At 39.6% G+C, this 23,715-nt stretch overlaps 1 protein-coding gene across 2 annotated transcripts in view; it reads right to left on the bottom strand.

Annotated features, from left to right (window-relative positions):
- unc13c (unc-13 homolog C (C. elegans)) overlaps positions 1-23,182 on the bottom strand; it is a 108,941-nt gene extending 85,759 nt beyond the window's left edge. For both annotated transcript variants that reach the window (XM_026172679.2, XM_080299943.1), the window contains exons 1-4: positions 22,680-23,182; positions 12,591-16,870; positions 785-807; positions 201-247 (exon numbers count right to left, since the gene is read on the bottom strand). In XM_026172679.2, coding sequence (XP_026028464.2) covers positions 201-247; positions 785-807; positions 12,591-16,671 — 4,151 coding nt within the window. In that variant the 5' untranslated portion in view covers positions 16,672-16,870; positions 22,680-23,182. The remainder of the gene's footprint in view (positions 1-200; positions 248-784; positions 808-12,590; positions 16,871-22,679) is intronic.
- Positions 23,183-23,715: the final 533 nt, after the last annotated feature.

Genomic DNA, 23,715 nt, shown 5'->3' with positions numbered 1-23,715 from the left:
CCTTTTAATGGCTGCATTATCCCCCTATGGTATTTGACCAAATAGCAAGCGTGGTAGTTTAATTGGGGCTGTATGCCAGCAAAGCAGCATGCCTGTAGCCTTTCAGCTACAGGTGAGTGAGCATGAGGGTACAAACAGCACAGCAGCTCCAATTTGAGTAATTGTGAACCAATCAGATCAGTACGTGAGCTACCACTCACCCCCCGGTCTGCAAGCCGAGCACTTTGGGATCCAAAAGACTGCGAGGCTTCAGAGAGAAGAAACACATAGTGTAAAACAAGAACTACAAAGAAGAAAGCACTCAAACACGCACAAGGAAAATGGGAGACAATTTAGATAGAAGAAATAAACACTATAATAACAAGAACGTGGGAAAATAGGTACAATAGGAGGGCAATTCAGGACAAGATAAATGATAGGAGCAGAATAATACCGCACAGGGAGAAGAGAGGAAAGCACCACAGGCAAAAGACAAAATAATTCCACATCAGTGTAGTTTGTGAGTTTTGCCGCTCTCTGCGCTTTAGGCCACATTTGCCTATTGTGTAATGCTCCCTTCTCACTGACCAAATGTGAAATTTGAAACATGTATAATTTTCTAAAAAAAAAAAAGGAATAAAGGGAAAACCAACATAAGGGCACATGCTGCAATTATCTATCACACCTACAAATATCACTTTGATCACACACACACATTATAAACTCCACATTCACAAAAACACACATGCACATGCACAGTAATCACAAGTGTCCAATTATCTGATGATAAACAGTGACTTAAAACCTGAGTATCCAAAGCACTGGTGTCTGAAAGAAGAAAATGACAAGAACATGAAGTTTTAGAAAGGATCAACTCACTAGAATAGTAAACACTTATTTAGGACATTGATCTATTATTACTGCCAGATTACACAATTCTGTTTTGCCAAACAATTTATGTCAAAATGAAGAGAGAGTTAACACTTTAAAGAGAATTGCTAAGAACAGAAAAAGACAGTAGAACCAGCATAAAAAAAGAGGGTTCCTAGCTAAGGGCTAATAGATGAAGATTATTTCTTGGACACAGAGTAAATAAACGCAGTTTGAAAGAAAAATGGCTGTGATCTAAGAGAGATAAGATAAGATAAGATAGAACTTTATTAATCCCTCGGGTGGGTTCCTCTGGGAAATTCGACTTCCAAAAAGCACAGCAACGACCGAAGTTACAGTTACAGAATTGTTATATATATATATATATATATATACATATATATATATACACACACACACACACACACACACACACATATATAAATACAGAGACAAATATAAATAAAATATACAAAGGGGATAAATAGAATAAATAGGAATAAAAAAATAAAAATAAAAAAAATAAAAAAATAAAAAAATAAAAAAAATAAAAATAAAAATACAAGTGAAATAAATAGGAATAAAAAATAAAAATAAAAATAAAAAATAAAAAATAATAAAAATACAAGTGAATAAATAGGAATAAAAAATAAAAATACAAGTGAATAACATTACCTGATTACCTAACATTACTATAACATTACCTGAGTTAGGAAGACATGGGACATTATGTAAGCAGTTGATATCGTGTTGCTATTTTAGAGACAAACTGCAAGAGGGCAAGCCCTTTAAATAAGTCAGACCGGAGAGGTGTAATTACTGTGCTATTGATCCATAGGTGATAAATGGCAGCGTAAATTTATGTGAACAAATAGAAAGCAGCTGTTCACAAGAGAAAGATCAAATTGCCAGCCTGTTTAAAACAATAAACCTACTGTTGGTTTTCTTGTTGGTGCATCACTAATAGAGAGAGAATTAAAGGTAAAAAATAAGATAACGACTTGATTTTGTTTCTATGATTTTGATTTTGATTATGATTTTAATCCTACACATTTATTGAAAATGAAGTGGTTGACTTTATCACAATTATTTTATAGTTATAGTTAATGTTTTAAGATAAGTGACTGCCATGGAAGCGTTTCAAAGCATTAAAAATGTTACGCAACATTGTATAAATTCTTGAAAAGGTTGATTTTGTATTGTTACTCTACACACAAAGAGGAGCTCAGCAGTCAGTGGGTACCATGGACAGCGACCAACTAAACTACTTTGTGCACAGCTATACGAGATAGAGCCATCTCCTCCACCTTCAAGTCTGTAGCTGCTCTAGATAAAGCCACAGCACAAAGATAGGCTATAGGCTGCAGATATAAACCTCAATTCATAGGTGCCTTAAATCTGTGGAACAAAAACGTAACTGATTGGTAGGAAAGCTCAGCGCGCGCGTGTGTGTGTGTGTGTGTACATGCCTATCTGTGTGTGTGATGTGGGCAAACAGCAGCAATAAATCCAGCATTATGGTCCTGACACACATGGTCACACCGTACATAGATCAGGGTTCTGAAGCAGAAAAGCTTCACATAGCTTTCAGTATTACCAGGACTGATCAAAACCTCTACACATCCAAGAACGCTTGTTCTACTGTGGACACCAAGTATAGGTTTAAACATAAAGAAACTAGTGTGTTTGCGCATTTTTACTGATTTTTTTTTCACCTTACATCACAATGAGTTTACCATCATCTGAGTGTATGAGAGCAAAAGGACATTTTCAAGCAGCTCATGACCGATACAGGAAATTAAGCTAGGAATGTAGAGCTGATCCCGTGACAGTTTCTCATAACCCTTCTCCTTACACTGAAGATTCACATATGAGTGTTAGGAAGACTGAAAAAAATTGGAAATGAACAAATCCCCAATGTATATGGTCGTTTAATGTGTTCCGAAAAGCTGAAGTCTGAAAGCTTTAACTAGTTTTGCAGCAAGGTATATTGAATAAGTCTGACATTAACATTACTTAGATAACATCTGTGGCCATATCATATTGCATTTCCAATATACAGTACCATGCTTTACTCCCAGAGTATGTATGTTTGGCTATATTTCCTTCATCGACAGCTTATCAGTGTTCTTAAACGGTTGTATATTGATGTCAGGGAACATTTTTGGTTTCAATAGATCCATATAGCCTATATCATTTACAATCATCTTACTGCTGACTTCAACCCTGATTTTGGGTTCAATAATAACATCTAATGCTTTAGAGATTCACATTTTACTTGTGTACGAACTGAGGTTTTGTTTTTAATAGCCTGCAACAGACCAGAACACAATTTACTGCAAGTGAGCGACCATCTTTGAACAGAGGCGGGGGTTTACGACACCAACTGTCTGCCACCTACAATCCAGTTTTGAGATATCTTCCCAGACGCCTTAACGTCCACTCACATCCTGGGCCATCTGACCTCAGGAAATCACATGGTAGGGTGGGGCCAGGTTTCACAATGAGCTCACCCGAAACCCTGGCTGATTGTGAGCCACACCCGTTTTCACATCTTGGCTCATGTGATTAGGTAGAGGATCATCAGGGGGTCCTTTGTCCCACAGGGTTTACATCTGGGACTCTTCACCATTTGACCCTTAGAACTGAAGAAGCTTCTCGGATGAGAGGTGAAACATCTTCAAGCGACTTAAAGAAGTCCAGACTCTTTTCTTTCCAAGCTCCTTAGACTACAATGACCTGGATGACTGAGAACCTTCACAGACAACTTTCAATACTATTGATCTTCCTCAGTTACCTTCAGTAATCACGTCCTCCAAATAATTGATGTGTCTCCTAGGTCTCATTTTTACTAGACTAGGGATTCAAAATTAAATGTTAAATATTATCAGGCTATGTACCACAGGCTTTTAAGATGGTTGTAATTAATACATTTCTTTAAAAGCCTTTACTTCACCCAGCTGTCTTAGCTAATTACAGACCAATCACCAACTTTCTTTTTATTTAAAAATAATTTGAAAGAGTAGCTGTGAAACAGCTAACTCATCATATGCAAAGGAAGGGTTTGTTTAAAGAAATTCAGTCAGGATTCAGAATTAATCACAGTATAGAAACAGGGCTCATTACTAATGACCTTCCTATGGGCTCTGACAGTGGACTCATCCCTGCACTATTCCTGTTAGACCTCAGTGCAGCATTCAATACTGCTGACCACAATATCTTACTATATTTTACTCCTCCCTTCACTGCCAACCAGTTGTAGCAGTTCTACATATTTATATAAACAAGCCTGCCAATCCTATGTTCCTACTTTTCTCAATTTCATATACCTATGAACTATAAACATTTAAATAAAAATCATTTATGTACGCTAAAGAACTCCTAATTTATAATGACTATGACAAGTCTTAATGCTCTACTGCAGTACAAATTTTTATAGTGACAAATGCTTTTTGTTCTAACTTTTGTTCTAACTATGACTCTGTCTTTGAGGCTGTGGCAGGCTAATGTCAGTGAATTCATTCACTTATTCACAATATCATAGAAAAGAAATTTCTGAAGAAGTGAACCAAGATCAGCAAAGATGGGTTATCAGCCCCTATATATATAAGCAAAGTTTTGTTTGTGACATTGCAGCAACTATTGTCGCAACTTATACTAATAGAGAACAACGCTGGGGCAAGTAGAGGGTAAAAACTACAAGTATAAAAAGTATGAAAGGATATAGGGTATGATTTTTAACCAGAAAAGAAAGCCATTCAAAACAAACAAACAAATAAAACATGTAAAGGAAACCATTATTGATTTTCCAGTAGCTTTTAGTAAATTCAAACTCAATGGCAAATGTTGGCAATAATTATGAAACTGAAAAATATAAATGAAAAATATGAGGTGTATTGTCTGAGGATGCAAAGAAAAAGAAAGTAAAGAAGAAAAGTAAAGCTGAACCTTGTATGGATAGTGCACAGCAACTAAAAAGGGTTCAAAGGAGATAAACACTTGGCATTGTTTTTACTAGGTCAGTAAGCTTGATACAAGAGAGCATTTTAAAACAAAGCGTCTTTTCAATGGCTGCATGGGGTGGATGCGTGTGTGGGGAGTTACCTACTGACACTTTAAGTGTTTAATCTGAAAACTGCAGCATCTCAAAGTTGGGAGTGTACATTACCTGTGAAGAACAAGTTTTCACTTTAGATCCATTTTTTCCCCCAGCAACAACACAAAGTCAATCAATATTTTGAATTGGAAGATAACACTTTAAACAACAGCAGGAGAGGCCCTCCATTCCCTTTATCTGCATTTTTCATATCCACACTTTCTTGAGAAATGGTGAACTAAGCATAAAGAGGGTCTACCTCCCTTGCTCCCCCAGGAACAAGCAGCAAACTTCAGTAGCGGTAGACCTCTATAAATATTCCAAGCAAGGCTGACCTGGTTACAGAATGCCCTTGGGAATGTGAATTAGCATCTGAATACAGACGCTGCTGTAGCCAGTTGAAGACAGGCCCGGCAGGAGTGGCAGTACTGCTGAGACTCCTTTCACAGCTCCCACACAGACCAGCCAGCACGCTCCAGAGCACGAGAATGATGAGCACATATCAGCTACAAGAGATGAAGGCGTAAAGCTAATGAGGGTGGGAGTAGGAGCGTGTGAGTGGGAGGAAATGTGGGGGGCATATAGATTGTGCATGCATCTATGCGTCCTTCTCCATAAGCACCACAAAATAATACAATTTTTTTAATTACAATTTGTGTGTATTTTTCAAAAAACTGTGAGGTAACATTTCAGGTGCCAAACACATCTGATAGTGTTTTAGATGACACCGGAAAGAGCAGGCGATTATATTTTTGTCTCGTTCTATTATGTGTTATAATATTTTATTAACACTTTTTACACAACTATATGATTGAAGTGCAGATTTTCCGCTTCCATTGAAAGGGTTTCACCAAGGCGCAGCAATAACTAGATGTTCAACAAAAATTGGACAAATGAACATAATGTTAAACACAAGGATTGTTTTAAAGACTTGACGACTGCCAAAAGTCTAGCACCCATGGACTGCACCAAATGCTGAGTTTCCTCCCTTTAGATGCATGCCTAGTTGGGTTAAAATCAGGTGAATGACTTGACCATAAAGCAATATCCCATTTCTTTGCCTTGAGAAACTCTTAGGTTACTTTTGCAGTATGCACTGGATCATTATCCATTTGCACTGTGAAGCTTTCTTCAATCGGCCTTGCAGTATGTGGCTAAATCTGAGCAAAGCCTTGTCCTCTTTACAATTGGTCCTGCTGCTTCTGTCAGCAGTCACATCTTCAATAAACACTAGTAACCTAATTCCACTGACAGTAATACATGCCAATGCTATAACATCACCACCACTATGTTTGAAAATGATGTGGAATGCTTCAGAATATTAGCTGTTTCTCTCCTTTACCATACTTCTCTCTTCCCATCATTCTAGTGCAAGTTCATCTTGGATTCTTCTGTCCAAATAAGTCTCTTTTATCTATTGTATCTTAACTTTTTAGATGTTTTTCTTAACCAAGGACAAAATTATGCAATTAACCACTTTAACCACTATCATCAATAGTATTGCAGGCCTTTTGATGATGGATTCCTACATTTTACCAGATTATTGATCTGACCACTCAACTGAATATTTTACTATCTGTCTGATAGGTTTATTATTGTTTGGGGTTTTGGGGGGTGGGGGGGGGGGGGGTTAGCCTAATGATGGCCTTTTTAAAATTTCTGTACTTTTAGGTGACAGAAGGAGACATGTGGCCTGGTCAAAACACAGAGAGCTGCACTCTAAAAGATCTTTAAACATAGTAAACATACCTTGTGTGCCACAGACTGCTCCCAAACACGAGGGGGACAAATAATACCTCTAAAACACTTAAGTTGGCTTTATTAAACATTAGATCTTTAGCTGGGAAAACATTTTTAATTAATGATTTAATCACTGAGCACAGCCTTGATTTTATGTTTTTAACTGAAACTTGGTTGGACCAAAGTAACAGTGGAGCTGTTCTCATCGAGACGACCCCTCCTAACTACAGTTTTATCAGTGAGGCCAGGGTGAGCAGGAGAGGAGGGGGGGGGGGGGGTTGCTGTCTTATTTAATGAATCATTTCAATGTAAGCAGCTATCTCCTGGAAGTTTTCAGTCTTTTGAATATGTGGCTTTACAGCTGAGTTGTGTTTCTTAATGTTTACAGGCCTCCCAAATACTGCACAGACTTTTTTAATGATCTCAGTGAACTGCTGTCTGTGATCTGTGTTGATTTCGACTGTGTAATTATTGTTGGGGATTTTAACATTCATGTGGACAACTCTCAGGACAAAGGGTCTAAAGACCTGAGTAACACTCTGGGCAACTTTGGGCTGACTCAGCATGTAACAGAGGCCACACATAATAGAGGACACACTCTTGACCTACTGATCTCCAAGGGCCTGAGCATTTCAAAGGTTACTGTGTCTGATGTGGGCCTGTCTGATCATTACTGTGTTTTCTTTGAAAGTAAAATTTCAGCCCACACAAATATATCAACAGCAGTGATCACAAAACGGTGTATAACCGAATAGAGTAGTGAGATCTTTAACCATGTCTTCCCATTAACACCTGACTTATCCAGAGGTTCAGTCAATGAGCTTGTCAATAGCTTCAATGCTAAAATATTAAATGTAATGGACACTATTGCTCCCATTAGGTGAAGGTTATCTCTGGAAGGAAAAAGTCTCCATGGAGAAACTCCACACTGGTGAAAAATGAAAAAAGAGAGTGTAGGAAAGCTGAGCGCAGATGGAGAAAAACAAACCTAGATGTTCATTATGACAGCGGTCCCCAACCCCCGGGCCTCGGACCGGTACCGGTCCATGAGTCGTTTGGTACCGGGCCGCGAGAGTTGAGGCTCAGTTGTGAAATGTATAGATTTCAGGGTTTTTATCGGTTTTCAGCGTTATTTTGTTATCGTTTTTATCGTTTACTCAGTTTTCCTGGGTCTTTTCACGTGTGTTATGAATACATTTTCTTTTTTTCGGTACTGGTACTAGTTTTATTTTGTTGTATTTATCCGCAACACCTTAAAGGCCGGTCCGTGAAAATATTGTCGGACATAAACCGGTCCGTGGCGCAAAAAAGGTTGGGGACCGCTGCATTATGACATCTATAAAGAGAAATTTCACAATTACAATTTACAACTGAGGAGTGCAAGGAGGTCCTACTTCTCTGACATCATCACTAAAAACAGTCATAATGCTCGGGTCTTATTTTCTACAGTTGACAGGCTAACAAACCCTCCTGTGTCAGTGGCAGCTGAACTTAATTCGACCATGGCCTGCAATGACTTTGCCAAATTCTTCACAGGAAAAATCCAAAAGATTAGACAAGCAATTGGTACATCAACAGCAGATTCAGGATATGTACTGTGTCCACCGAAAAACAGTTTAAACACCATCAAACAGTTTCACCCTATTAACAGCAAAGACCTGGAGGACATCTTAGGTCAGCTGAACTCCTCCTCTTGCTGTTTAGGTGTCCTGCCAACAAGTTTTTTCAAAAAGGTCTCAAAGACTTTGGAGTCAGACCTGTTACAGATCATCAACTTTTCTTTAATGTCAGGTGTGTATCCAGAACCACTAAAACTACTGTAATTAAATCTATACTGAAAAAGGACAATCTTGACAAGACACAAATGAACAACTACAGGCCGATCTCACATCTCCCATTTTTAAGTAAGATCATTGAAAAAGCAGTTTCTCAACAGCTCAATTACTTCTTAAAACAGAATAACTGCTATGATGCCTTCCAGTCAGGTTTTAGACAGAACCACAGCACTGAAACCGCTCTGACCAAAGTGTTTAATGACATATGTCTGAATACAGACAGTGGAAAAATGTCAGTCTTAGTTTTACTGGATCTCAGTGCAGCATTTGATACAGTTGACCACAACATATTACTCAAACGACTGGAGAACTGGGAAGGTCTTTCAGGAACTGTACTAAACTGGTTCAAAACATACTTAGAAAACAGGAAATACTTTGTATCAATAGGTAACTTCACATTTGAGCAGACAAGTATCACATGTGGAGTTCCCCAAGGTTCCAGCTTGGGACCCCTTCTGTTTAACATTTACATGCTCCCACTGGCACAGATTATAAAGAACAACAAAATAAACTATCATAGCTATGCAGATGACCAGAGATGGGCAGTAACGCGTTACTTGTAACGCGTTACTGTAATCTGATTACTTTTTTCAAGTAACGAGTAAAGTAAGGGATTACTATTGCAAAATCGGTAATTAGATTACCGTTACTTTCCCGTAGGAACGCTGCGTTACTGCGTTACTAAAACCGTGATTTTTTTTGCGAGAATGTCTCATGACAGTGACGTAAGCAAGTGCGACGTTGGTGACAGCAGCTGTGTGCAGATCAACAATGGATCATATATCGAGTGCAGAGAGAGTATGAGCGTGCAGCGTTTAAAGCGTGGAAGTACTGACCTTACTTTGAGTTTGATTCCATAAAAAGTGACAAAAACATTAGCGTCCATCGTGCGTGGGAAGAAAACTTCTTTTTACAGCGAAAAAAACCCCTAAACTTCCGAGCAAGCACCGAGTAGCTACGACGTGATGGGAAACTCACAGAGACACTCGCGCGGATTCTTCAACTGACCGCAGCACACCTGCACCAGGGTAACCCTCCGCCTACCCTGCTCCTGCTTTACAGGTGAAAATAGAGCAAAAGGACCGCTGAGTCTTTGACTTTATTTATTTTCTGCTGTGTTTTACTTGCATCTGTTTGAAAGAGTGAGTTTTTTTAAAATCGTGTTTTTAAAAAGTAACTAAGTAACTAAGTAACTAAGTAATTAATTACTTTTGAAAATAAGTAATCAGTAAAGTAACGGGATTACTTTTTTGGGGGAGTAATCAGTAATTAGTTACTGATTACTTTTTTCAAGTAACTTGACCAACACTGCAGATGACACACAAATATATATCACAATGTCACCAGGAGACCGAGGCCCTGTACAGGCTCTTGGTAAATGCATTGAGGAAATTAATGACTTGTTGTGCCACAATTTTCTCCAGCTAAACAAAAACAAAACTGAAGTAATAGTCTTTGGTGCCAAAGAAAAACAATTACAGGTCACTAGAGAACTTCAATCTATACACCTAAAAACCACAAACCAGGCGAGAAATTTGGGTGTAGTGATGGATGCAGACCTAAACTTAGAAAAACACATTAAGACAATAACAAAGTCAGCTTACTATCACCTCAAGAATATTTCAAGGATAAAAGATCTGATGTCTCAACAGGACCTGGAAAAACTAGTCCATGCATTCATCTTTAGTAGGCTTGATTACTGTAACAGCATCTTTACAGGTCTACCTAAAAAAATCAGTCAGACAACTACAGCTCATTCAGAACTCTGCTGCTCGAGTCCTCACTAAGACCAAAAAAGTGGACCACATCAGTCCAGCTCTGAGGTCTTTACACTGGTTGCCTGTCCGTCAGAGGATAGACTTTAAAGTTCTGATGCTGGTCTATAAAGTTCTGAATGGTTTAGGACCAAAATACATCAGTGACCTCCTGACCTAGTATGAACCTTCCAGATCCCTCAGGTCATCTGGATCCGGTCTTTTATCAGTTCCCAGAGTCAGAACCAAACACGGAGAAGCTGCATTCAGCTTTTATGCTCCATATATCTGGAACAAACTCCCAGAAAGCCTCAGATCAGCTGAAACACTCAGTTTATTTAAATCCAGGTTGAAGACTCACCTGTTCTCAGCTGCATTTGAATAAAGCACCAAATCCACACTTTTAAGCTTAAATTTCAAAACTTAAATGTTAACTACTGATTTTATCTACTGTTTTTTTTTGTTTTTGTTTTTTTTATCAATTTGAAATCATGCTTTTTATTTGTTTTTGTTTTTAATGTCTCTGTAAAGCACTTTGAATCACCTTGTTGTTGAATTGTGCTATATAAATAAACTTGCTTTGCCTAGAACCAGGCCTCTAACTGATTTATCAAAGATGGAAAAAGAATCAAAAAGCCAGTGGAAAGTGAGGATAGTCTGTCACACTTGCCTAGAGCTCGCTGTATGCCTCACCTCACACCTATGAGATTCAGCAATAAGGAGTGACTCAGTAAGTCAGTCACTCAGTTCAAGTCTTAATTCTTTTTGCCTGGTAGCCATAAAAAGGCAATGTGTAAAACTAAAGCTGCAGAGTCATAGCCAGTAAATGTTTCATTAAGTTTGCATTGGCCTGTTATAAGATTACCTGTTTATGTTAGAAGTGATGTATAAAGCATAGACCCATATACTGTGCCAGGAGGGGAATCTCCGGTTAATCTATTTTAATTTGAAGTGAATTTACATTTATGAACACATCTGTCACACAGCCAGCATTAAGGAGTAGCCTGTATTACTGAACTAAAATTGCCCGCCATCACTACAACCGTTACGTATGTGGGTCAAAAGCTTTTTGATTTTAAGTAAGCATGGAAATTCCCTTACGTCTTATTTCACTCCAACTGGAAGACTGTTCCATCAATGAATCTATCCAAATTTTAAGTGGGATGCCATAGACCTACAGAATTCTGAATAAATACTACTGTGGTGAATCAAAGGTATACAACAACAATACAATTACTGGTATAATGTATAATGGTTTTATTTATGATTTAAAATATTGTAGTGCATTTAATAGCTTCTCATTGGTTAAAAAAAAAGAAAAGAAAAGAAAAAGAAGCAAATAAAAGCTTTATGTTTACACTTGTTTGAACTCTCTGCCACCACAATGTCATTAAATAGCAGTGCAGTCATGCTTTTTTTCAAATGATGGTATGTTTAGGAGGTCACCAACAGAATTCTATGTTCCTAAAAAGTCTGGTAATAAATAACAACCCACCAGAAATAAAATACTATCCCTTAAGCCACAGCTGTCTGCATGAGAATCCAGTGCTGTGCCATGGGAATTCAAAGTCATTGCCACCCATAACACTGCCATCCACCACCTAACAGATTCACTGCCTTCAGTTTTTCACCACAACATAAATAACCAATTCAAACACATTTGCCAAATGTATCAAAGTCTGAGGTTCATGCAAGAGTCGCATTATTACAATACCTAATTTCAAGTCAGGGGCTTGGTTGCACTGTGTAAATCATATACATGCATTTATTTACATTCACTGCAATTCAGGCTTCCACCAAAGACTTTCTTGATGTTTAAAAATAAGAATTCATGCTATTTTTGCTGTTCATTAACTGAAAACAAACGGGTATATTACTTCTTCCCATACTCCTTGTTGTTTTCCTCATTGTTTCCTGGGATTTGTTTTTTATCCATCCATTCACTTGCACTTATCCTTATCAGGATTCCGTGGGGACTGGAGCCCATCTCAGCTTTTATATTTTATAATTTATTTATTTTTTATATTTACCTTTTTTTTTGTTGGTTATAACATTTGGTACTATAGCTGTAACCACATTTACAGTAACTTTGTTGCTGTATTCATTAATGCACAATCACCTGACACTTGACTGCTGTACTTGATGTTCACTTACTGTTTGCTTCTTTACTGACAAATTTTGGGGAGCACATAAATGTAGATTTTGTCTATTTTGTTAGTAATTCATACAACACATGTAAGACCTGCCATGTAAAAAAAAAAGTGGAACAAAATTCAGATAACACTGTGACAAATGATAGGAAGAAAAGTATCATACCCCCTGCAAGGATCTGCTGCTCCAGTTCGGCCATCTGTTTCCTGTAGGCCCTCAGCGCTGCCTCCTTAAATGTGGGCCGAATACGTTTTTTAGGTGGAGCCTCTATTGGTTTTTCTTCTGGAAGATTTTTGTTTTCATCCTCTTGCTTTTGTTCAACTTTTTCTGCCACCTCTGCAACCTCTTCAGTTATTTCTGCCACCTCTTCCAGCTCCTCATCACCTTCTTCCATCTCCTCTGTCAGATCATTTCCCTCTGTCTCATCTGGTTCTTCTACATCTACATATTCTACCATGGCATCATATTCAGCAGTGTCCTCAGTCAGTTGGTTTTCATAATCCTCGCTGTACTCTTCATCATACTGCTCATCCAAACTACAATCATACTCCAGAACACATGTTTCTTTACTTGCTTCATTGTCACCTGGGGCTTCCAACTCTTGCGAAGCTTCCAAATCCTGAGAGGCATCAATGTCTGGAGTGGTTTCAATGTCTTCAGACACATCATAGTCCTGAGAAGTCTCACACTCCTGAACAGGTTCATCAGGCTCCTCTGTCTCAGAAGTATTAGTTCTGTTCTCCAGGTTAGCTAGCACTTGCTCCATTACTTCAACATAGTGGGTCTCACTGTCCACGGGTTGTTCCTCGGCTTCTGTTTTATCCTCCTCTGCTTTAAGGAAGACGGGCTCTTTCTGGATATCTGAGTCAACTGTAGTACTAGAATTATTGGTGGTGGAACCAGACAGTGTGCGGAATCGCCCCATAAATGAAGACGAGGTGTTTGAGGTCTCCTCAGGTGGCGCAGCAGGGGTAGTTTGAGACCCAGATTTCCATACAACCTCAAGAGCTGACTTAGCTCTCTGTAAGGTAGAACCAAAGCCAAATCCAAAGGACTTTTCACTGAGATCTATGCTGAGCCTACTGCTCCAAGACTTGGGAACTTCCTCAACCTTCTCTGTTCGAATCTCACTCTGGCTACGGTACATAGATGAAGACTTACTCTGGGGCTGGTGAAAGCTATGATTAACATCCAGTTCGGGGAATTTTTCTTTAGGAATTGTTTTGGGGATATCTTTAGATATTTCTTTAGAGGCTACTATTGGTGCTACTTTAGGAGCTTCTCCTGGGGCTGGTTTAGGGGTTTCTTTGGGGGTCACTTTAGGGCTCTCTTTTGGGACTACTTTTGGGGACTCTTTAGCTGGAGTCCCCAAAATTTCTTTAGTTGGTATTTTAGCAGTTTCCTTAGGTGCTACTTTATGCACCTCTTTGGGGGCCTCTTTTGGGGAAGGTTTTGAAGCTTCTTTGGTAACTTCTTTAGGAGTAATTTTCAGACCTTCTTTAGGTACAACTTGTGGAAGTTCTTTAGCAATAACTTTAGGGGATTCCTTAGGAGATTCCTTAGGGGACTCTTTAGGAGTCGAGACAGGGGTCAAGACAGGGGTGTCGATTGGGGTTATTTTAGGGCTCTCTTTAGGGGACTCTTTAGGACTTTCTTTAGGAGTCAACATGGGGCTATCTTTCGTGGTCACTTTAGAAGTGACTTTAACAATCTCACTAGGACGTGCCTGAGATGCCACTTTAGATACCTCTTTGACTGTGGGCTTTGTTGTGTCTTTAGGAGTGAGTTTAGGACTGTCTTTAGAGATAGCTTGAGAGGATTCCTTAGCTGCTGTCTTTGAAATCTCTTTAGGCAACTCTTTAGGAGCTGCTTTAGAGGTCACTTTAGGTAAAACCTTAGCAGATACCTTAGGACTTTCCTTTAGCAATATTTTTGAGTTGTCCTCTTTTGTAGCCACTTTAGTTTGTTTATGTGTCACTTTAGCAGTGCCTTTAGGGGAATCTTTGGGGGAAGATGCTACTTTCGTGCTTTCTTTTGAAATAATCTTACATGGTTCCTTAGATTGACGAGCAGATGACTTGACATACTCACGTTCCGTGATAGGAGGAATAATGTGGGTCGTTATCGGTGGTAGGGAAGATTCCCTGTCAAGCATCATAAATTCCTCATCTCCTTCAAACTGTAAATCAACTTCCTGACATTTAGTGATGTTCTCTGGAAAACCAGGAATTGTTGATGGGTCAAATGGACTGCTAACCTCTATGGAGGCTTCTAAGCCAGAGTCAGCACCCTGCTCCAAATGATGCCAGTCTTTCCACGGTGATAGATCACCTTGCAGAGAAAGCTGAGAGCCACTGTAGTGACTTCTATCCCTTGACATACAGACAAGTCCATTGCTAACTCCGCTGTCAATAGTTTCCGTAGTCTCGACCTCATTATGTTCATAAGCTTGATTATCGTGGCTAAGAGCGTGACTGGGGCTAGCATACCAGGAAGAAGCCATGTCTTCCTGTTTCCTTTGCCACAGTTCCTGATCTGAGGAGGACAGCAGGGAGCAGCCATTTGCCCGTGTAAAGTACTGACTCTCTGAAAAGTCTTCTGAGTATGACTGGCAAAGTTTTGAGCAGTCAGACTCAGAGCGGCTGAGTTTTGGAGTGGAGTAGTCACTCTGGGAAAGCCAACCAGGGGTCAGATCAGAATAGTAAGCCTTTGCATGCTTTTCTGGATCATAGTAAGGGTCATCAGCATAGTGAACTGTGCCTGAGTAGCCAGCCTCATCTCCTGACCGGGTATGATCATGGGACCGCCTCTTCTCTGATTTGCTCTTGTGAACAGGCTTTGAAATCACCATTGCATATTTATTTCTGCTTAATTCATCCAGTTCTTTGTCACTGTCCATTGAGTCCCAGTCATCACTCTCCACGACTTTATCCTTTCCTGAGATCTTTATATCCATGCTTTCATAAGTTTGAGAGGATGACAGTTTATCTTTTCTCTCTTTTCCATCATGAGTTAAGCTATCAGTAGACACGGTAATGCCAGTTCCCTTAAGTTTATAGCACTTTTTTAAGACTACATCTCTATCTTGGGGTGTTGCAAAAATAACAATAATAGGGCGGGGTTTAGCATTAGAACATTCTCTTTGTTGCCCTAATCTATGAGCGAGTTCAATTTTAATTGTTTTATGAGGGTCAACAAAACCCATTTTGTCTTTTATTATTTTATAAATTAGACTCTCTGTTTTCTCTGACTTTTCTTCAGGAACATTGAGGAATCGCAAGGTGGAATTATTGGCCTGGTGACTAATTTGTTTTATGTAGTCATGGATATCGCGAGTTTCCCTTCTTGACTGGACAAATCCAGAGCGAAGCTGTTCAATCTCACTCTGAACTACTTCCACACTGCTGGAGATCTCATCAATTGAACTTTTAAGGGCATTGACATGGCCACGAAGCTCAGATAGTTCTGTCTCTATCTGGCTGATCCCCTGTAGCTCCTTAAAGATCATTTCCATTACATCCTGTGTTTGACTGATGCAACCTGTTGAGGATGAGCCAGGCTCAAGGGTTGAGCTCTTTTGTTGCCGTCCAGCACGGTCCAAGGATTTGCTCCGAATGCCTAGAGTTTTCCTCCAATTGCTCACCTCGGAGTCTGAGGAGACACATTCCTGGCTCTTTTTCCATTTTCTTAACTTGCGTAGAGCTCCCAACCTAAGTGTGTGTAGACTGGAGCGCTCCCCTCTTTCACCTTCAGAGCTACCATCCGAGGGAGCCAAACTGATGAGGCTCTTCCTGTTTCGTCTTACTGGCATAGTGTGCGATTTATGCTCATCCAGTCTCCGGATGGGTTTTGTGTCACTCAAGGAGTCAGAGTAACTACTGTCAATCGAAAGAACCTCGGGAAAGATGCTTTCATTATTATTCAAAAAAAGAGAACTTTTTGGGAGTCCATTTGCTATAGCTACACGATAACTGAAAGTGGGTGACAGAGATGAACAGTCGTTTTTTCCGTCGTCTTCCTCGAGCGAAATGTTACGTGCTGAAGAGCATTTGGAAATCTTTTTAACGGTAGTCTTCAGTGTGGTAGAGAGAGTTAGATTGTGTACTTGCAAATCAGTGGTCAATTTAGGCTCTTTATTTTCACTTCTCTCTTTCTTCTTTATTGGTTTTGCCAATTTCTTTGTAAACATTCCTTTGCAAATCTTTTCAATGTAGGCTGATATAGTTTTGATTAGGGCAGAAACCATGGATGGCAATCCTGTGGACTTTTTTTTATCATCTAATGAAAGGAGAAGTTGGCTGGGAATACAGCGTCAGTGAGCCAAGCACAATCAACCTGTGCTTGACAGTAGGAGCCCAGCTGACAATCACTAAAACCACAGCCCATGCAGAGAGTCACTAATACTTTTGAATCCAGTGGCCTTCCTCCAGAAAAGGACCATCTCTCTGTAAGACAAAGAAAGAATATTTGTTTTACAATTGGGTCGCAAATTCCTAAGATATACATAAATACAGCAGAACTCTACTTTTTTTTTTTTATCTTTTGATCTTTAACATTTGTAAAGCCAAATTTTCTCCTCTGAACTGTCTTCATTCACCAATTAAATAACTGCTTAAGTAAACACTAAAACAAAGGACAATTTGCGTCTATATTTAAATTTCTGCATTAACAACAACTAACTTTAAACACATTGTTTTGCTGATAATTCAACAGAGCACCTAGTCACCCATTCTATATGGATGTCACCTTAAATCACAAACTAGACTTCCTGACAAATCAAATGAGAAAGAGACAGGGAGCACCAAAATAAATTGTATTTCAAAAAAAAAAATCATACTTAAACTATCCATGACAAATAATTTAAAAATCTTTTATCTTGTGAAATGGCTAAAATTTGATGAGAACACAAATTTCCTTAATTTAATTGGAATGGTCTGATACATGAGTTAACTATATGGAAGTAGTACTACTGGAAGGTAGGTGAAGTGAATAACAATGATCATCCTATTATAATGTAACATTATAACATTCCTGGGAAACAGTTGGTGTTTACATTTATGTAAATGTTACGTCACCTTCCCCAGCATGACAAACCACCCAGCCACACTGAAGAAACTGCTTAGGAATGGCTCAAGGACTGTACAAAGTGGACAGCTCATTCAATTCCCATTAAAGAAAGCAACAGTACAAGTTCAAAGATCTGTTTCCAACATCCAGACACCACAGAACACCCCCAGGACTTGTGTTCACGTTGTGATGGATCAGAGATGTTTTGACCAAATGAGGGAGGCGTACTCAAGTGATATTAAAATGTACTGGCTTATAAACAGTCATTTTAGGCTCATGGAAAAAGAGGCCCCTTGAATCATGCTTGATAGCGTTAAACCTTCAATTGCTTGGAGTGGGTATGAGAGGTATGTATTTTCCATATAGCGAAGCTGGTCAACTGATTCAAAAGAGAGATGTTTGTTGTGCTGAGGACCTGACAGCTGCTACACATTAGTTCTGGGGTTTAGAGCTTGATGTGTCTACAGTCTCATGACCACAGAGACATGCTCACTTTAAATGAGCTGTGAAACACAGCATCTCAGTTAGCTTTTACTGCTTGCCTCAGAAGAAAGATCAGACATTAGCAAATAGAACTGAAATGTGATGCCAGCATGTACATTTTTCTGCTACTACTGTATAAAGTAAGGAGTCCAGCAGTTTGGCTCTTTGTCTATACATAATTCTGAAAATGTCTTGCAGTGGAACCAGTCTTAATAGGTCACCAGATACTCAATTAACTAGTTAATTAAAAAAAAAAAAAGTATGATATCATTGAAATGATGATTTATCTTTCAAAAATTGTCCTGATGTATTCGCAAATCATTAAGCTTTTAAAAAAATCTTTACCAACTGTCAAAACTCTTACAGGTATGGAATGGCAAAATGTTAAGGTAAAAAAGAACTACAATATACTGGTATACTGGGAGGTTCATGACTCAGCTCTTTTAAAATGGCATACAGCCAAGAGCAGCCTTTTGAAACCAATGGTTCATGACCTAAAACTGTCCCCAACAAATGAATCACAGCAGATAATGATTTAATATGTTCCGAGATTGCCTGAAATACTTTCATGATCAGTGATCTTCTGAATTTTAAACTTATAACTGTATGATAAGAGGGGCAATTGAGTTGTGAACAAAGCAAAGTCTCACACAGTCTTAAAGAAAATTGTGAATGAAAGTGAATTTCCAACATGTCTCTAAATGAATGAAAGTGAATGAGTGCACCGCAGTGCAAGATCTTGCAACACTAGCAAGATCAAGTGCTGATGATGGTGCTAAGTTTCCAATCTGGTGCCATTAAACTACTGAATAAGACCAACATAACAAGAGCTTCTTATTCGAAAAGTGCATTTCTATATTTCAAAGTGCACAGAAAAATAGGTGGCTCATTTACACATTCTTGAAGAAGGGTCTGAGTTACAGACACCCCTTCTCTCCTATTTAATTGCCTCCTAAATGTAGAGAATATTGGATAGCCCAAACAAAGGTTCAGTAAACCTGAGAAACCACTGTACTTTACTAATGCATATGTTTCAGCCAGACAAAAATTAACACTTAAAACTAACTAGGACAGGGAAAATAATATTATACTGTCACATGCGGTGGTAGAATATTACTGGAAAGCATGTTTTTTTCTTATTGAGTGAATTATTTCAAATCAGGACGCAGAGATACATCCCCAAATGATTACAAATTACTTTTTATAAATAAATATGTTTATTTTTTACACACTTGAATAGCACAATATAATGAGCAAAATTAAATGTTTGCATGAAAGAAGAGTAAGATGGAAATGATGAGTGGAATGTGAGGAAATAAAAGGAAGGGAATGTGCTGAATGATTGAATTAGACATTTGCATGCCAGAAGCTACAATATAAGAATTATATTTTTGATTATGAAAAAATTGGAGGATTATGAGCTATAGTGATAAAAACTGCAAACGTGTCTTTCTCAGAGCAAATAATTCCTTAGAATTAACACTGGCATCAAACCTTTCAGTTTCCTTTGATGTTATGTATAGCTGACATACAGTTTTTTTGGCTTTTTTTTTTCTTTTCTTTTTTTTGATTGGCACAAAGGTTTTTGAGGATCTGAAGCAGGATTAGATTTTTTTATGGTTGTTGAGATAAAGCAGTTCTTGCACATCTCTTATGTTACCCCAATGAGTCACCAGCCCTGGGTCTTCTAAAGATTTCACTGTAATTCATTCTGATCAAACAAACTTTTGCTGAATTTGTCAAAGACGTGCAGGCGATACACACCTAGCAGGGAAGGCTGTCCCTGCACAGGCAGGACTGCAGATACGGGGTGCTAATAAGTGCAGATATTTTACTGTGCTGTTGTCAGTGTTAGACAGAGACAAATTTCAAGCTATCCAGACATAGTACAGCTATAGTCCATAGTCCATTTCCATAGTACAGCTAAAAAAATTCTACTTTTGAAGTACTTTTCATTGCTACTCAAACATAGATTATGCTTCAAGGAGGAAGGTTTTGCATAGCATATAAAAAGCGACCTTTTCAGTCGTTATACTGAAAACTGTCAAACAGACAGCCTAATTTCTAAATCACATCACAAAAATGTTTTTGTGTAAGCTTTCTGAATGATTCAACCATAATAATACATTATCACGCAACCATCTACACAAAACATACCTAAAAATGACTGCTGGTTAACTTAAACCAATTACCTCAATGCATTCGTGATGCACATTTTTGTAATGCACTTAATGAACCAAATTGAGCTGCAGCCACAATCCTGGATGAAATATGGCATCTAGGATATGTTACGGTTTACTGTAGCAAACACTGGACCATCACTTACATAAAGCACTGTACTGCAGTGTGGCTGCACTTGGTCTGGACACTTCACACTAAAAGAATACTAGTGTTTAATGAGTGTTGATCACCAATTAGGGAGCTGCCTTTGTGTAAACAGAGCCAACATCCTGACATGTGCATGTTAAGGTTTGACAAATGAAGCATTCGCCCTTTTCCAGAGCTAGACTTGATGTGCAAATAACTTGCTAATGCCCACGAGGTATCGCTTGTATCGTCCCATTAGAGCGTAATGATGCAAGAATAAAGAAAAAAAAAGGATGAGAGACAACTAAATTACCTCATCCTACTTACGCGTGTTCCACTAATTTCAATTCTTTAAGCAGACTCATATTGTGTCTGTTTAACCAGGTTTTTACATATTCAAATACTGTACTGTAATTTATTTGTCTCTACATTTTGGACCTCAAGCTTAACCTATTCTTCTGCATTAAATCTATGCACAGTCTACAATGTAACACTGAAACACTAGTTGGTCGCTGAGTTTCTCTATTCGAGTTGATCAAATCAATTTGAAAAACGGAAGTTAAAACATAAGGAGCCGTAAATTTGTACGAAGCTACAATGATCCCCAATGGGTCAATCACAGTCATTGCAGGCTGTGTTAATGTGACATATGGTCACATTTCTAGCGAAGTGCACGTCAGGTTGCACGATAGGGTTTCAATAAGTTATGATGTCATGACGTACCTTTGGTGTAGCGTTAAGACAGATGTATAAATCCCCCTTTAGTCTCATTTTTGAATAGGGATGGGAATCAAGAAGTTCAATTCCTTGGAATTGCTGGTCTGCTTGGAATTGTTGATCTGCTTGCCTATTTCAGTTTGTGTACTGGAATTGTTATATCATTACATAACGTAACATAGTCTTGTTTTATATAACTGAAACGTTTGATACACAATTATTTTTGTTTTGCCTGTCTTTAAAAAGTGGGTCATATAATTATCAAATATAGTTCTCGACCCTTGAGCGAGGCACTGAGACTCAAACTACTCCAATGGAGTGTCTTTTTCATCAACTACTTCAGCATATTTTAAAAATAACTAATTTCTTAATGAACTTGCTTAGTCAGAGATCACTAGCTCCTGTAACAAACAAAATTGGGGTATTCCCATAGTCCAGACTTACAGCCCCTCCCATTTGTGAGTCAGACTAGAGAAACCTCCAGAGAAAGGGGAGTACCTCAGCCACACCCACTCCCTATGCTCTGAGGCATTCCTACCCCAAGCCCAGCATTACTATCCAGGGACCTATTTCCCCCATTTTTCCAAATGCATTTGATCAGCAGAGCACTCTAAAACACTCCATTTCTCACAGTCTGTACAATCTCTGCCACTCTCTTTTAATAAAAGTGAGTGCCAGTTAGAGGCATGCTAACCTATTTCTCACAATAGTACAACTGCTCCTCTTCTGATGTAAACTCGGCTATACCAATTTAAGGTTATTATGCTGCAACCAATTACTACTACACACTGGTGTGTTGTTTAGTCTCTTAAGCTTTTGGTTGACACTGAGGGATATTTTGTGCAAACCTTCAGAATGGGCTCCACATAAATGAGAGATGCTCATGTGTTACGTCATGTCTTCAGACTCATGATTATGGATTATGGTTGAGTGTGGATTAGTGCACATGTGGATGTGTACATCCCTGTGCGCATATGTGTGCAGCCATGTATGTACACACACACACATGTGTGCCATGCATGCCTCTGTGCATGATTGCTTTCAAGCACACATTTGCTGCTATGTGAGTAGAGCGAAGTACACTAGTGGGGGGGCTGAGCGTGTGAGGGTGTGTGCATCCTCAAATCATTTTGCCCTCACGCCCATCCTCAGCTACATTCCGCCTCCTTTCTTCTAACCTGTGTAGTCTATTTCCCAACAGTGAAATATCTGCCCGCAGCCCTAGGAAACCAGCCAACATCACAACAGATTGTCTCCACTCATAAATCAAAATATTATCATTTCTTTGGCTGGCATGACGGGATCCAGTCTCATCGCGTTTGCTCAGTGTGAAACAACAGCATTGCTCACATGCGTTCCTGTTGTGCAGAACAACATGGGGAAAGGTGAGAATGAGAGCAATGGGACGTTTGTAGAATCGACATTGTTTGAATCAGAAACAACAATACGATTGACAGTATCATCAACACCTTGCATTTTATTTTTTTTTCACCTATTTACATTAAGATGATGCCATCTATTCGCATAATTTTCAAATAACGTTTCATCAGTCCACTGACAGGGCCACTGAGGGAGGGGAGGCAAGCAACAAGAAGATCCAGGATGAAGTCAAACAGTCAAGATTCCCACGCCATGCAAATACGTCTCGAGCGCCTGACAGGGCTTCGCCGCTGTACATACCTGGTTGTGTCAAATCCCCGTGTAGGACGCCAGCGATAGTGTGCAAAACGAGCCGTGTGGAGCCGATTCCCCAGTTTCAGCGAATGGTCGGAGCTAGGAGAGAGCAGCGATGCTGGGGAGGGGAGGGGAGGGAGGGAGAAGAGAGAGTGGCTCGGTGCGCAGCTGCCTGCTAATACCAGAGCTCACAGCATCTCTCTGCGTCCGTCAGACACCACAGCCAGAGTCGCGCCTCCGTGAAGAAACGTGCACACACCTCTGCTCCATGCCACCGACTGTACCCCCTCTTTCGCTCCTTCGTCGTGGGTTTTATTTGTTCCAGGAATGACACACAAGCGCGCACGCGCGCTCACACAACCACACACAAGATCGTGCCTGTAGCCTGTTTCACTGCACGGGGTGTCTAGTCCAAAATGGGATGCAGGCGGGTGGCGGTGACGCTGATGGGGAGACAGACAGCGCTGCTGCTGTTGCTCCTGGCTGCCGAGACTGAAGCTCTGCTCCCCGGCTGGAGAATACCCATCCCTCCCTTATACAAAACTCTCTCTCTCTCTTTTACTCACTCCCTCTCTCTCTCTTTGTGTGTGCGTGTTTGTGCTCACTGAGCCCGGTTGAGAGAATTGAGCCGACATTCAGACACACGGACGCAAGATACCCCCAAACACACACTCAGGCTTACGAGAGATGGAAGGAAGGAAGGAAGGAAGGAAGAAGAAGGGGGGGGGGGGGGGGTAGAGCCCCGGTGTGTGTGATTCGTGGTTGCTATTTGCCTGATGATATGATCACTGGACATGCTGAACAAGAAACATCAGAATGATGTAATATCATAATGAACCAGGAGCAACACAGACACACAGTGGGACCCATGTTATTGTAGGCTACGGGAGTACTGCTTTAATTCTTCGTCAAGATCCGCGCGAATGTGTGGTGCGCGCGAGCTCTTCTGTGTTTGTGCACGGCTTTATGGGCATGCCTGAGGGGCACTAAGAGCGCACTTTCATCTCTTCCTTTCACACACACACGTTTATGGTCAGGGCCA

This window comes from Astatotilapia calliptera, chromosome 1, assembly GCF_964374335.1.
Source record: "Astatotilapia calliptera chromosome 1, fAstCal68.1, whole genome shotgun sequence".
In the NCBI taxonomy this organism is placed as follows: Eukaryota; Metazoa; Chordata; class Actinopteri; order Cichliformes; family Cichlidae; genus Astatotilapia; species Astatotilapia calliptera.
Note: the sequence above shows the minus strand (reverse complement) of the source record. Positions and strands in the feature narration are given on the sequence as shown.